Source organism: Bactrocera dorsalis, chromosome 1 (genome assembly GCF_023373825.1).
Source record: "Bactrocera dorsalis isolate Fly_Bdor chromosome 1, ASM2337382v1, whole genome shotgun sequence".
Taxonomy (NCBI): domain Eukaryota; kingdom Metazoa; phylum Arthropoda; class Insecta; order Diptera; family Tephritidae; genus Bactrocera; species Bactrocera dorsalis.
Window position 1 is genome coordinate 101,605,380 of NC_064303.1, and position 16,727 is coordinate 101,622,106.

At 37.9% G+C, this 16,727-nt stretch overlaps 1 protein-coding gene across 6 annotated transcripts in view; it reads left to right on the top strand.

Annotated features, from left to right (window-relative positions):
- LOC105231134 (muscle-specific protein 300 kDa) overlaps positions 1 to 16,727 on the top strand; it is a 190,506-nt gene that overhangs the window by 156,207 nt on the left and 17,572 nt on the right. For all 6 annotated transcript variants that reach the window (XM_049459658.1, XM_049459647.1, XM_049459657.1 and 3 more), the window contains exons 26-29: positions 386 to 493; positions 3,781 to 3,945; positions 4,026 to 11,651; positions 12,946 to 13,251. In XM_049459658.1, coding sequence (XP_049315615.1) covers positions 386 to 493; positions 3,781 to 3,945; positions 4,026 to 11,651; positions 12,946 to 13,251 — 8,205 coding nt within the window. The remainder of the gene's footprint in view (positions 1 to 385; positions 494 to 3,780; positions 3,946 to 4,025; positions 11,652 to 12,945; positions 13,252 to 16,727) is intronic.

Genomic DNA, 16,727 nt, shown 5'->3' on the forward strand with positions numbered 1-16,727 from the left:
AGAAAAAATACCAACTGCTTTATGTCTTTGTTCCTATCACACCTTGTACATATATTTCCACCTACTTTTGTATTGCAGCAAAAGCCTTTCACATTTATTTGCTGTGAAAATTCTGCTCTCAACTGTTTCTTGTTCTGTTTCGTAACTATTTTACGCACAATTTTGGGTTCACTGCATAAGAAAAAATCGCAAAAAATAAAAAATTTACAAAGCTACCTCCTTTCGGCTCATTTTACTGTTTATCGTTTTCTTGTTTCTACTGCATTGTTTCCATTTCTGGTTTTTATTACTTTTGTTTATTGTTTCTGCAAATCAAACTTAAATCTCAATTTGTATTAATTCACTTAAACAATTTTAACTCACACAATTAATACGAATGTTATAGGACTTAACGCACGATATCGAAGATTTACTGCAATCCCTATCGACGGTCGAAGATGGCATTGGTAATTTGCCGAGCGCAAGTTTGGATGGCATGCTGCAAGGATTGAAGGTATGTGTGTGTGTGTGTGTGAACAAATGCAAAGAAAGGTGACGTGCATACATATATAAATATGTGTGTGTATATACAAAGTAGATAGACATATATTTATATATAAACATACACAAATATACACATATTTATATATAAACATATGTATATGTATATTTGTGTATGCTCGCACATGTGTATAAATTCAACTGTAAGTAAAAGTTGCGTATACGCCGTGTACGACCTGCAATGATTTACAAATATTGCTTTGCATTTGCTATTATATCTGTATGTGTATATATAAATTATAAGTTATGTTAAATCGCACTTAATGCATACAAATCCCACCACCAACATACATATATATATTATATACTAGCGCAATATACTAATTATTTAATTAATTAAATATTATAAAAAGCAGTTATTTTTACACCCACAAATTATGTAGCTAACAAATACTTACGCATTCTATGAATGAACCAAACCCGATTAAATGAATGCTGGCGTGTGTCGCAGAAAATTAGTAACACAACCGCATCATTCATATATCGCACATTTTATTTATTATTTATTATTATTATTATTTTTTTTATAATTTTTTTTTAGTAAAAGGACGAAATTATTCCCTTTCGCGGCACACTGAAGTTTAGCATTTATAAATTGTGTTGCTTAAAAGTGGTGGTACTAAAAACATATCAAGGAAAATAGCTTAGAATTACAACAAATGCAGTGACTCGGAAAATTAGTCATAGTATCAGTGAGACCTAAATTTTTTGATATTTTACATTTTTTTATTATTGGAAAAAGTTATGATATGAAATACAAGTAATACACAGTGACTCACAAAATTGATCCTGATATTAATATTGACATAATCGATTATACAAAACTTGTAAATGTTTTGATATTTTTTAGTTACTTACAAAGCTAGAATATCAAACAAAAGCAATAACGAAACTAAATATTAAATATTTTGTGACTTAATAGTGATTAATTCTGTGATTGAATATAAAAGGGCTTAAAAATTAATAGTAATAGCTTCCTCAATACTTTAGCGTACGATTAACGTGGTGATTGGTGCTTCTTTAGATCCATCCGCACCCATCCGATTACAAACGATTTATTTTTATCTCATCCGACCACACTACTTTCTCACAATCAGTTGCATTCCAGATAATATATTTTTTTATGGCGAAATTAGTCGCAATCTCCTGTTTCTCTATGTGAGAGGTGGTTTTTGGAATTTGACTCACATCGACAAGAGAGATTTTCAGTTTTCGTGAAATGTTTGCCTTGAGTCACACCAACAATCAATATTTTTTTGATCTCGTCTTTAATTCTATTGCAGATAGCCGTGTTCTCTTTTTCCATATATATCATCTATCAAGAAATACATAGTTTTTCAAAAAATTCAAAATTATTTTATTTTCAAAATTAATTTTTCTACGCGCATCCATACTCTTCGCGCGAAAGTCTACATCAACCAATATAAGTAATTTGTCGGTTTTGGGTTTGGCTGTATATGTTATGCGAAATGAAAAACAAAATGGCTATCCAACTTATGCGTGATCAATTTTGTAATTCACTGCATATAAGTAATATGCTAACTTTATGCTAGCTAGCTCCAAAATTCCTCTTCTTTTACTATTCTTTTTTAATACGAGGGCTGCTATATATATTTCTGGCCTAATAATGAAAATAGGCATATTTATCAACGAAAATGTTTTTTTTTTTCGTTGGATTTGGCTCGTCTTGGAAGACCCACACGGTCGATTGCTGTTTTGTTTCCGGCTCATACCCATAGATCCATTATTCGTCACCTGTGACGATCTTATAAACGTCTTCGTTCGTATTTTTTCAGCATTTCTTTACACCAATCCACACGAGCTTTTTTTTGAGCGATTGTCAAATTGTGCGGGATCCAACGAGAACAAACCTTTTTTACGGCCAGGTGTTCATGCAATATCGAATGTATGCTGGTGGGAGAAATGCATAGGCATGCCTCTATCTGAAGGTATGTTACATGACGGTCTTGCATTATTAGTTCACGTACGGCATCGATGTTTTTTGGCACAACGTCTGTTTTAAGACGTCGGCCACGATTGAATTCGTTGTACCAGTTTTTCACAGTGCTATAGGATGGTGCTTCATAGCCATTCAAAGATTTTAGTTCATCGATGCACTCTTATCGTGATAATCCACGTCGAAAGTTGTGAAAAATGATCGCACGAAAATGTTCACGAGTTAATTCCATTTTTTGGCCGAGATGAATTTTTTAATTCCCTGTAAATAAACCAATTCACGATTAAATGACAAAACGTTCTGAGGGATGTTATGCTAAAAAATGTCAAACTTTACAATGGAAATGTCAGATTGCACCTGGCAACACTTAGTGTTGCCTAGTCCAGAAATATATATAGCAGCCTATGTATTTTAGTATGAGTACAAATCTTAGACTGCGCTATTAGGTATACGCCAAATATCTTGGGGCTTGCGAGATAATAGAAAATATAGAAAAATCTGTTGAATATTGATCTGAAGAGCGGGTTGATTTACAAGGAGTCAAAAAACGGAAAACCGCATATGTTGGACATGTTTTACAAATCAATCTAAAAACCTTTTATATTAGAGGTCTAAGAACACGTTTTTAGGGAGAAATTTTTAGACTTATTTGGTCGTCAGTTTTTGCGATATCCGAATGAAATTTATTATGTAGGTGTATTTGGTTATTTTAATGATTATTTGTCGGTATCGGTCAAATCGTACAGTTATAACTTATGTATATCTCCCATACAACCGATTATATTCAGATTTTTAAAGCTTTATATATATTTCGCTAGCTCGAAACCGCTTTTAGACCCATAATCTCTTAGGCAAAGTTATTCAGAATGATCCGTAGAACATTTCCATATACACGATTTTATAGAAAATAAATCGAGCCACTCTGCTCTATATACACACTTTTTTGTTTGAATTTTTTTGAGCTTAGCTTTGTAGCAAATCTTTTAGTATTGTAGGCATTTGAAGTAGTAAAAGTAGTTGGCTTACAACACATGAGTACACAGTCGTAAAAGATTTTACAAATTACAAATTATGATATTATATATTTTAAAAATTATAATAATACATAAATTTTCAATGAAACTGCTACATAAATTGGCCTGAAAATTTTAAATTAAACGATGTAAATGTTAATTCTACTTTTCAAGCTGTCTAAGTATACTTATATAATGGTGGATTATAATATACACACTCTACTAAATACACAACTATATTTCCATAATAACAATAACTATTTCGTGCAGCTAATCCAAGAGAATCTGGAATACCAAGAAAAGGAAGCAACACGTCTACAAGAAATCGGACAAACACTACCAACAGATCCCGGCACTGAGCGTATACTCAACGAGATCAAAGATCGTATTGATCTGTTATTGCGTCGCACACAGCAAGGCATCACAATGATAGCGGTAAATTTATTGTTTTATTTTATTTTATATATAGAACTTCAACCACAACTAACAATAAAATTTTCAATTCCACCATATAGAATGCCATGCATGGTCAGAAGAAGCGCGAGGAAGAACTCAACGAATACCAAATGCATTTGATTGCATTGCAGGAATGGATTATGGAGGTATCGCAACAGCTTAAAGACCTCGAACCGACACCCGAAGTCGCCGAGGATGAGGAGCAGCTCAAAACGCAAGCCGAACGCAGTCAGCAATTGCTACGCACGCTCAAGGATAAACAACAATCACTGGAAGAGTTAGTCGAGAAGACGCGTCTACTGCAGCAACATGAAGACGTTGCACCAATGGCCTGTGATCTGATGGATCAGCTTGAGCTTATTATCACGTTGCTGCGTGAACAAATCACAGTCGCCACGACACGCATTTATACCATCGAGAAGACTATTGTGGAGTTGCGCAAAGCTAGACAGGAGGAAGAGCACCGCAAGCGTGTAGCAGCCGACGCTTTAATACAGCCACCAATCAGCGCACCAGTATCCATTGAATCAAATGCTAGCACCATTGATTCGACTCCAATGCCAGAGGAGGAAGTTAAACCAGTGCAAATACAAGCGCTCGCAGTAGAAACCCAAACGTCCGAGAGTCTTGCCGTACCACAACCGCAACCAGTTGTGGAGACATACACAGTTGAGGCGCAAACTAGTTTCGCAGAAACAGTTGTGCCATTAGCGCCTTTCGTTGAAACCACTGAGACTGCCATGCAGACGCAGAAGGAGCGTAAGCCTACCGAGAATATTTTAGTCACCTCAACCATACAAGCCGGTCAGGAAACTATACAGATTGACACGATACCGAATAAAGAGATACCTGAAGTGCCAGAGGATGTCGAAATCGAAGCGCGTTATCATCAACAACCGCAAGGAGATGTGGATCGTGCCACCGAACTGGTATTGAAGAATGTACCGCAAGCATTCGAAACCACCTTTGTTGAACCCGACCAAACTACCACCGAAGTTGTGGTGGATGCGGATGGTACAAAGCACATTATTGTGAAGAAAGTAACGCGCACACGCCAACAGGTCGTACAGCATCAGCAAATCAGTTCAATTGCCACAGTCACGGATGCCGATGGTAATATACAAATACAATCCACCGGACAATTGAATTTGGAAAATGTGCAAACTGCCGATACCAGTGGTGACGATCAGCGCGGCTATCAGACGGTAATAACGCAGCAAACACGCGGTACTGTCGTAGACGGTTCCGATTCGAATGCGGTGGTCGTTAAGGAGTTCGAAACGGAGCCAACAATCGAACGTTTTGAACAACTGCAAACACCTGAGGGCCAACAAACCGAAATGATTACCGTTGTTAGTGAGGGTCCGACAACCACGGCCACTTCGCAAAGCAGCATACGCGCGGTTGTGCAGCAAGTAACGCGTAAAATTATACGAAAGACGCGTAAGATTATTAAGCGCATCGTGGTAATCGATGGTGTGGAACATGTCACCGAAGAGGTGGTTGAAGAGCCAGAAGAAATCGAGGTCAGTGAAGAAGAGTTGCCGCCACAGGTGAATGTGAATATCATACGCACCGTCAATGGCAAAGTGGTGACCGAGGAAGAGTTCGAGCGGCTGACGAAAGAACCTGGCGTGGTAATTGAAGAGGTTTCGACTGATTTGTTGGAACCGCAGTTGCCACAGACAAGCGCACCTGTAGACGAGGCTGTGCCGTTAGTGACAGACTCGACGCAGCCGCAACAGGTATTTGAAATTGAATCTTCTACTATAACTACTACAACAACACAAACACAACCAACAACAACCAGTATTACAACAACAAGTACTACAGAAAGAACAACAACAACATCAACAGACCAAGCACCAGTAGAATTTGTTGATTTGCCCGCACCAAAAGTAGTTGAACAAAGAGTAATTGAAACCGTAGAAACTACTAGTACTAGCCCTGTTAATATTCCAGCGGACTTAAGTACAACACCTTATGAACAGACAATAGTAATTGAAGAGGTAGTTTCACCAAGCGTACAAACCATCGAACCAACTAAACTCATTGAAAATATTCATGAGATTTGGCCAAAAGAACATCATTTGGTGCCAACTGATATCGATTTCTCTCATCATCCCGATGACGCAACTAAACCATTGCTTGAGACATATGAAGTTAAAGCAACCACTGAGTCCAAACCAGTGGATACTGTTTGGCCAGTTGATGAAGATACGGGTTATCCGGTTTCTCTGGAAGAATACAAATTTGAAAAAGTTGTAGAACCCAAGGAAAAACCTAAAGAAAGTGAACCAGATCAGAGGACGGCAACGTTGACAACAACAACTATTACAACAGTCACCACTGAGCAGTTACCGCCTGAGAAAGTTATAACCGAAACCACTGAAATATCTGCACCCGCTGCCACTGAATTAGTTATGCCGCAATTGGCTCCATTTAAAGAGCCGGAAACTTTGGTCTCCGAGCAAATCCCATCTGCAGTATTACCACCAGATGCTACCGAGCCAGCATCACATGTTTCTGAACCACAAGTAATAACATCGGTTAAAGAACCTGAAGTTTCGCCAATTGAAACTCAAGAACCTACTCCCGTACCTTCTGAATCAACAGTATTAGAACCAGAACTACCATCCTCACAAGTCACCATTGTCAAGGAAGTACCTGAAGAGAGACCAACACAATCTGAAGAAAAGCTAGTAACTGATGTTGCCACAACCGCAGACGAACCAGAAACAATTATTGTGGAAACACCTGCCAGCGAGCTTGTTTCATTAACATCTACCGAAACAGTTACTAAAACTCCACCAGAGGACAAGTTTTTGCAACCGTTACCTGCCGAAAAGTCTCAAATCGACATACGTGCTGCCACACAGCTCTTTATTTCTGGCGAAGTGTTGGCCACTGACAGTGATTCTCCACGAAAATCATTCACAGTGACTGCGCCATCTATTGAGCAAACCGGCAGCGGTGTTTTGAAAGTTGTTATGACACCTGAGGAAGATATTGACCCTAAACAATTGCCACCCAAAGTGAGTATGACAATTGTTGAAACCTCAACGGTGACCGAAACAGAACGCGAGGATACCACATCGCGCGGCGATGAATTGAATCTCACACCTGCCGATGCCAAGCGAAGTCGTAAGAAAAAGAAAAGAAAGGAAGATGTCGAACCTGAATTTGAGCAGAGTGAAGAGGAACCTAAGGTTGAGAAATCTGAGGTGCCTGTGTCCAAAATTTCAGTGTCCGAAATCGACATTGAATCTCCACGTGAAACTGGATATGAAGCTGATGACGTATCCCTTTATGATTATGAAAATGAAGATTCTAGAAAGATGCGACATAAGCGAAAGAAGCAGAGATCAAGAATACCTGAAGATGCCGAGTCTCATGTGCCGTCATCAGAAGCAACACCGCGTGATATTGATACACCCAGTTTGGAATCTGAAGGTAAAGTTAGGCAGGAGGTGATTGCCGAGATTAGCCCTGAAAGTGAAGCGACCAGCATTGAAATAGATACTTCAGTGAAGGTTGTGGAGGAAGCGGTTGTATCGCCAGATTCTGATTCACCACGTGCACCGCTTACGGAGCTAGTAATTCCTACCGAGGTAATAGAAGTTTCATACGTGGAAGATGAACAGCAACAAACCACCCCACGTGAAGAACCGTCTGCACCGATCTATGAAGAACCCATCAAAGAGATCAAATCATCCCAGACATCTCCCGAACATAAGCCCAAACAAGAAGAAATATCCTTGCAGACAAGCATTGACGTTGTACCAGAAAGTCAAGAGACTGAGGCGCAGACGATCACAGTTGAAATAACGGATACTGAAATGCAGACAACACCACGTTCTGAGGAGCCAGTTACACAAATAGCTCCTGAGCCAAAACAAACTGAAGAAGAAGAAGTACAAACTGAGGCACCTTATTCAGAACCTTTGCCACAAGTAGAAGTACCCGCTAAGCCAGAAACCACAGAAATATCAAGCCAAACAATTGTGGTTACCACCATTGAAAAGGAACTACAAACTACACCTAAGGAATCACCACGCTCACCTGAGGCAAGTACCAGCGATGTCGTTCAACCTTTAGTACACGAGCTGGTCAAGGATTTAACTACAGATTTACCAACTGAAAAGGTTGAAAAATCTGACCAAGCTATTGGCACAGATCACACAGTCACTCATGAGACTTACGTACAAACTCTCACACCGGAACCGGTGGATTATGTTCAACCAGCAAGTACACCCGAGCCGGTAATTGAAGAATTCATAGAACCAGTACAAGTGGTTAAAGCACCTGCAGAGCAACGTGATCAGCACACAACCACATTTGAGCTGACTCAACTTGTAGACTCAACATCACAGACTACACCACGTGATGAACCTCAACCAGTAGAAGAGCCTGTTTCCTTAGAACCGGTTACACTAACAGAAGATATTTCATCAACATTGACTTCCTTATCTGAGCCGTACAATATTGAAATACAAACTTCAGTAGCAATACCGCCAGATACGGACAACTCAGAGATTGATCCAATTGTATATGAGCATACACAAACAATTGAGCTGCCCAAACGGGATAAAAAGAAAAAGGATAAGAAAAAGAAGAAACATACTGCTGAAGAGAAGCCAGACGAAGATGACTCTATTGTCGAGCAGTTGCCAGAGGTCAATGTGAATATCGAAATAGCAAAGGACATTGTACCCGAAGCAGGTGTGGTTGTGACTACTAGTCAGCAAGTGTCAGAAGATACCGGTTCACGAAGTAAGGAAAAGAAACCACAATTGGTGCAACTGCAAATCACTAAGACGACGGTCTATGAGGAATTCCCCGATTTGCCGCTACAGGTCAGTGAGCAGAGTAAGGTGAACCTTACCAGTCAACAAGGTAGCAAACCACGTTCCAGACCAACTTCATCCGTCATGATTGAGGAAGTGAGTTCGCCAACAGAAGAGATTGTTGTGCCACTAACACCAGGACCCGATAAAGATATGCCAGAAAGTGCCACTGAGAGCATTTGGTTAGCGGCAACAACAGCAGTTGGTATTGACAAGACACCTAAGGATGCCTCACAGGCAATGATTATGTCTGAAAGCCTACAACACTATCCTGGATCACAAGTGAAACCAAAGGCTGTGGATGTTTGGGCTGAAACGAAGCAAGTCATCGGTGGACGAATTAGATCATTGAAAGAGTCCACACCTGAGCATAAACCACTTAGCAATGTATTGCATTTAGCTACCCTATCCGACAAGATAACGGATATGCCTGTTGAAGTACGCGCGCAGGAAGTCAATCAAGGCTTGCACGATTTGGAGGTAGCTGTGAAGCAAGGTGATCGCACCGTCATTGAAACTACCGTCATAACCGTTATTGAAAAAGTGTCAACATGGCTCGAAACTGTTGAATATCGCGTGTACTTAATCAGACAAAACTCTGATGAAGGCCCTTCCGAGCAGAAGTTGGACGATTATAACCAGTTGAACGATGAACTCGGCACCATTAAGTCGAATGTCAATACACTCGAAAACCACTTGGAGAAAGCTGACCACTTGACTGGCCCAGAGGTGCAGCAGTGTGTTGATGCGCTCAAGGAGCATGTCAATGCAGTGGAAGAAGTGACCAAAGACAACCAGGCACAAGATACTAAAGAGTTGAATAAGTGGAATAATTTTGTCGTATTGATACATCGCACCACCACCATTTTGGAAGAACTTCAAGAACGTTACGACACTATTGTGTCGCAAGACGTAACATTGAATGGAAAATTGCGCAGCCTCGATGAATTGGAGGCACAAAACCGCGACGTACAAGCTAGTATCGCAGAGCTCACACAAAGTGCGCGCGCATTCCAACGCAACTTCCCCGGAAAGAAGGTGCCGCAAGACATCTACAATTCCTATGAAGTTTGTAAAAACATTGAAAACAACATACAGGCTGAACGCGACCGCTTGCTGCAGTTGCAGTCACTAGCCGATGAGTATGAGCAAACACTAAAGGAATTCACCAACATCACTGTGCTGGCCGATAAGATGGTCGAAAGTCCAATTATATCCAGCACATTGGAACAACTCAACAATGAAGTGCAGAAACATCGCAAATTCTTTGTAAACCTAAGCCACTGCCGTGCCATGCTGGAGTCACTGGAAGAGAATATCGATACCGAGACGAGAGAGAAGCACGCCGAGTTGCACAAAGAACTCTATAATCGCGCAACCGTGCTTTTGGAAAAGGCTTCGGAGCGTTCGTCGAAATTAGTGCAAGCTGCTTCACGCTGGACGGTATTAGAGAAGGGCATGAAGGATGAATTGCAATGGTTACATGTGGCACAACAACGTGTGCCCGATTTGTCTGCTGTCACTTCTGCAGACTACGACCAATACACTACGCTATATCAGTCCATCAGCAGCGACATCTCGAATCACTACTTGAAAATGACACAACTCTCAAATATTTCCAATAAACTGCAAGATCTCGTACAGGCGCCCAATCTAGTCGAAGAGACAAATGAAGCGCTCATTGTACTGCTGAAATTACGTGAAGAAGTCTCTCTGTACCTGCATCGTCTGCTCGTCTTCAAAGAGATTTGGGCACAGTATGAAAATCAAACCGATAAAATGGAGACTTTCGTACGCGAAGCTGAGAAGGAATTGCGCAACATACATATACCCGAAGATCCACTAGAGCAGCCCATTGAACATATGCGTCAGTTCTGGGAGATGAAGGCACATTTTGAAATGCACAATAACATACGCAATCTAGCGGGTCACAGTTTCGAAAAGGCATTACAAGTCATACCGCTCGCCGACGAAATGCTACAGCGGCAGTTCCATGCACAACTCGAAGATCGTTGCCAAAACATAGCCGCCTCTATTGAGCGTATACAGAACAATATTGTGAATAGCTTGGCCTCGCAAGACGTGCCACCCGAAGAAAAACTGAAATTGGTCGAACGTGAGTTGCAAGAAATCTATCTGACAATGACCAGTATTAAGGGCGTAATCAAGAATGAGGAAGAGCTGTGCCTCTATATTGAGCGCATACAAGTGTTGCGTACGCGTGTTGGCTTCATTGGCAATGAATTGGGACGCATCGGGCTGCAAGAACCATCCGTTGAACCGGAAAAGGTGGGCGAACTCTTCGCACTCTCGCACAAGATCAACACGCAAATTGCGGAAGAACTCGAAGGCGCCTCCGTGCTGCGCGAACAATTGCGCGCCATACAAGAGGGCATACAAAATCTGCGCAAACATCAAACAAAACTCTCGGTCATATTGGATGAATGCGAAAGCGCTGAGAAACTGAGCAGCGAAGCTATTGAAAAGGCGGTAATCGATTGTCAAACAGTTGGTGAAGATCTCATCGGCAATTGGCAAGAAATCATGCGTATACGACAAATGTTGCATACGTTGCCCATGCGCTTGAAGATGTCGGTGTCGCCTGTGAAATTGGAGCGTGACATCTCGCAGCTGCAAGACGATCACGCCTTCTTGGAGAGCAAATGCACGAACATACTGGCAATACTGAGAAATCGCTTGGCGCTTTGGTTGCGCTATGAGCGTCAGCTGGAGTTGGTACACGATTCCGTGCAGGAGACTGACTTTATGATGGAATTGCTGAAGGTGCACGGGCAGGTAGACTACGAGCGGCTGCGCAAGGCCACTGAGCGGCTAGAGGTAAGTGCTAATTATCTTTCAAGTTGTAGGCGTGTAAAATCGTATGTGCTTAGGAAGGAGTATAAATGAATAATGAGCGCGGATATTTAGTAAATTATTAAAATTTATTATTCGCTGCCTGTACGTGCGTCCAATTTTGTCGTATATATTTCTGTAGTTTTACGAAGCGCCAAAATATTTCTATTTTCCAAACTTTCTAAACGATTTCGTGCTTCTACGTCACAAAACCATTTCGTCAAGTACTCCTCAAGCCCTTTAAATGCTCTTAAAGGCAAGTGCGCGCCATCTTTAACGTTGACTTTAGCCAATTACAAGTATTCCGGCGCAGTTTCACAATACTTCCGTTAAAAAAAAAATAACGCGCGTATAAATAGGTGCCAGAAGTCAACTCTTTACATACCAAATTCGATTGGCTTGCGTTATTTTTAAGGCACACAAGACAATTGTGAATATAATTAGCCATGTCCGAAATGGTAAATGAAGTGAAAATGATTTGCTTTAACTACTCGCAAGCTGCCGGCGCGAAGTGTGTGTCCGTTATTCACACGCGTGCGGTTTGTAAAGTGTAGCAGTGCGCCTAAATGAAGAGCCGTATGTACGTATGTTTGTATGCGCCCGTGTATGCTTGCACGTACATATGTGTGCGCGTGTGTGCAAAGAATTTGGGTCCGCCATTAGAAGCGCTTTAGAGAGTGAAGTTGTGGTGTGCCGCAGTCGCCCAATGGGCTAAGCAAAGTGGCAGCCACAAGGCGCTCTTATGTTTCTTGTGTTTTCAGTTGTATTTGTTTTTATACTTCACTTCTTTACTTTTCAATATTTTTTTGTTGTAATTTGCTTTTGTTTTCGTATTACTTCTTTTCGGCGACTCTTTTGTGTTGATTACTTTTTAGTACGTGTTAAGCTTTTGACGCGAACGGGTGCGCAAACGACGGCGTTTGCTACGCGCGGATCAATAGTTGGAATTATAAATGTGTTTTTTTGTTAATGCCAAGGAGCATATATTTGAATTCTCAACCGGCGGAAATATAACAAAAATAAAAAAAATAATCTAAGCTTAAAATTTTTAAAGCATATACATATGTGTGGGTTTATTTAAGTGTTTTTTCCCGCCGGCTGTGTACTAAGTAAAAAGTAAGAGCTTAGCACAAATAATGCATATCTCCTCAATATAAAATTATAATATAAAAAAGATATTAAATACATATATATAATATCTCAATTGTGTTTACCAGTGTTTTAACATACGTCTTCGTTTTGTTTTTGTTTTTTTAATTGTTTCGTGTACGCACAAAAGGGTCTTGCTGGTGATTTGCAAAATCGCGAAACACTCTTGGATGACTTAAAAACCTCGGCTAAGCCTCTTATCGAAACATGCGATGTGCAAATTGTCGAACAGATCGAGTCGGCTGTGCAGGATGCGGTTGTAGCTTGGAATGATACGTCGGATAATTTGCTGCAATTGTGTACGCGTTATCAGCGCGCTGTCGAGCTTTGGGAGAAATATCGCAACGCCTCGGCGGCCATACGCAATTACGTTGAACAGCAAATGGATACGGTGCAGAATTTAGAACAGCCGCGGGAGACGCTGCAAAGTGCTAAGGTAATTAATTCTATTAAAATTTTTTTATTAATATTTTTTGCTTAAATAGTGCGACAATTTATAAAAATATGAAGTTAGAGTGTATGCAAAGAAATATTTCATATACTAGGGTATGTGGGGAAATAGCTGTATTAGGCGAAGATAGCATTTTTTTAAATTATTTTTTAAAGCAAGAAGCAACTTTTATCCAAGATAATAAAATAAATATTTTTTTTATTAAAAAAGCAATTTTTATTTTTAAACAATTTTTATATTCAAAAAAAGCAATTTTTTTATTATTTTTTTTACATTTCTTATCAAATAATAATATTTTTTTTATTATTTATTTAAAATGAAGCAATTTTTCTTTAATTATTGGAAGATTTTTTGATTTTTGTTTTTTGTTAAGAAACATTTTTTATCAAAAATATATTGTGTTTTTTTTTAAGAAACATTTTTTAACAACAATATTTTTTTTATTAGTAAAACGAGTTATTATTAAAATTGACACAATTTTTTATCAGAAATCAAATATTTTTTTTCAAAGCAATTTGTCTTAAAAAAAATTATATATTATTTGAAGATAGTATTTTTTTTATTTTTGCTTTTTTTAAGAAATATTTTTTATCAAATAAAAAAAGGAAAAATTTCTATCAAAAAGTGAAATAATTTTTTTATTTATAAAAATTTTTTAGTATTTTTTTTTAAAGAATCAAGTTTTATCAAAAAAAATATTTTTTTTTTATTAAGGAAGCAGCAATTTTTATAAAAAAAATATGTGTATAATAAGATTAGGGACACTAGCAATTGTAAAAATTGTTTTTTATTGTTTTTTATTTAAAAAATATTTTTTTTTTATTTTTTTTATTAAATATTTTTTTTTTATTAAAAAATTAATTAATTTATTATAAATAAATTTTGTGCATTGCTGACGTTCTCAATATTTTTTTTGTTCGCGGAAAAATTTACTTTTTGTTCACTTTCTCTAAACATTAGCATATGCTGATTTATTGCTAGTAGATTGGGTGCTAGGATAAGCTAATTATGTTGGAAAAATGGCGCAAATTATGAAAAACTCAAATTTAAGCTACAGTGAGTGGTCCGATATCTGCCATTCCGACAAATTAGCACCTTCTAGGGAAGGAAATGACGTCAGCAAAATTTCAGACCGGTATCTCTGATCTAACTGAGGGACTAGTTCTAGTTACTATTGCTACAAAGAAATATTTAAACGCTTTTGAGAACTAAAAATGCCAACTTAAATGCCTAGCATTGTTCTAAAATGAGGATTAAAGTAAAAACGATAATAAAAATGTATTCAGTTAGGTAATACGAGTACATACACCGAACAAATGTAACGCATATTTATCTTGATTTTTTTTTCTTTACTAGTTTTTTATTATCAATTTTTCGTAACGTGTAAGAGTATTATAACTAAGCTGCTGTCGGCTAGATGAGTCGCATTGTTTTAAATAAGAAATTAAAACTTAAGCCTACTACAAAAATAACTGACCGCTACTATGTGTGTCCAATTTGGTCTCAATTAATTTATGCTCTTTTTTAATTAGGCTTTTGTTGTTGTGCGCTAAAGGGCATAATTGATTGCTAGAACATGTAGAACTTAATTACAGCGTGTTTATACGTTTATGTAAATTAGTAGACCAATTAGCTAATATTACTAGGAAAGTGACCTGAATTTATGTAGTAGTTGTTTGAAGTTTATTTTGTAAATAGGCCTTTGCTCACTTCGATACTGATAGTGGGCGTAAATTTTCAGCGCGTTTTACAAACCATTTCTGGTATAAAGTTCAACGGTTCAAGTTTGTTGATTATGCTAGACTCTGGCGCACAAATGAGAAGTGAGCTCATTAAAAACAAAATGTTGAAGGTTATGATTAAGGCACACGCATGTTTTTTTCTTTACTCTAATTCGAGACAAATAGGCTGTATTAAGGCTGTGAATGAAGAGCAATAAAAGTTCAGAAGTGAAGAGTGTTTACGAACGTATACAGCGTAACAAACGAAAAAAATAATTTTTTTGGACCTGCTCTGATATATGTATGTGTGTGTATGTAGTCCTAATAAGCTGTACAAAACCAAAACAGAAATTAAAGATTTCAGAAGTTTTTTGTTTACAATCAATTAATTTAAATTTTTAAATTTACATAACTAAATTATGACATAATTTCTATTTCAATGGTAATGTAGTTCTTTATATATAGTTTCATATATAATTATGTGTATGTATAGTTCAATTACGTGTATACAGCCTGTAAAAAATCGTACGAAAATTAATGCCAACTTTTTTGGCGCGAAAATATGTTTCAATTTCTTTTGTGGCCCAACTGACCACAATTTTATTAGCTTTTTCATTAAAGCCACTTTGCAGAGTTGCATTTTTATTGCTTACAAGCGTGGTAATCAAGTGAAATGGGCTGATTAATACTTCAGTGTTGACAGAAAGAAGGGAAATATTTATGTTTGCATATTTCAAGCTTATCAGCGATTATTTCAGTCGGTTATAAGTAAATATGTGTGTTTGCATGTAAATGAGTTTGCAAAAGAATTTTAATACATAAGTAAATATGTATATACATATATATATGTAAAATCGTATAATTCTGCGTAAGCAAGGCAAGAGTTAATGTTCTTTCGAATACCACATTGAGCTTATCGCATATTTAGTTATTTTTTAAATTTTTTATTATAAAAAGTAAAAGCGATGGATGCCAATATTTGCTGTAGCAATAAAAAAAAACATGAATTTATAAAATAATATGAGAAGAAATGATCACATTGGAGCTATAATACCCCCCACAAGTGCAAAGTGTTAGTTACAGGAGATTGATTTTGTATGGCAGCTATGTGATATAGTGATCCGATCTGAACAATTTCTTCTGAAGATGCACAGTTGATTTAGAGAATAACCCATGCCAAATTTGTTTAAGGTATTTCGTCAATTAGAAAAGTTTTCGTACAAAAATTTAATTTTGAACGGTCTGTTGATATGGCAGCTATATGCTATAGTAGACCGATGCGAACAATTTCTTGGGTGATTGCACATTTAACTTGTACAATATCCTATCTCAAATTTCGTGAAGTTATCTCTTTAGATGAACAAGTTTTTCATACAAGCACTCACTTCCGATCTTTCAGTTTGTATGGCAGCTATATGCTATAGTTGTTTGATCCGAACAATTTCTTCAGTGATTTAATGTTTGACTTCGGGAATAATCAGTGTAAAATTTCGTGAAGTTATCTCTCCAAATGAAAAAGGTTTCCTTACTAGCGCTAGATTCCTTTCGTTCAGTATTTATATAACCTGTTAAGGGTATAATAATATATTAAACAGCAAAATTTTTGGCATGTTTGCTCGAAGTAATTCCACATGCTACTTGATATGTTTCTTTATCACCAAAATTTGACGCAAGTTATGCTGCAGCCTAAGAATATAAACACACCAACATAATCTTACGTATCTGTGCTTGGAATATGCT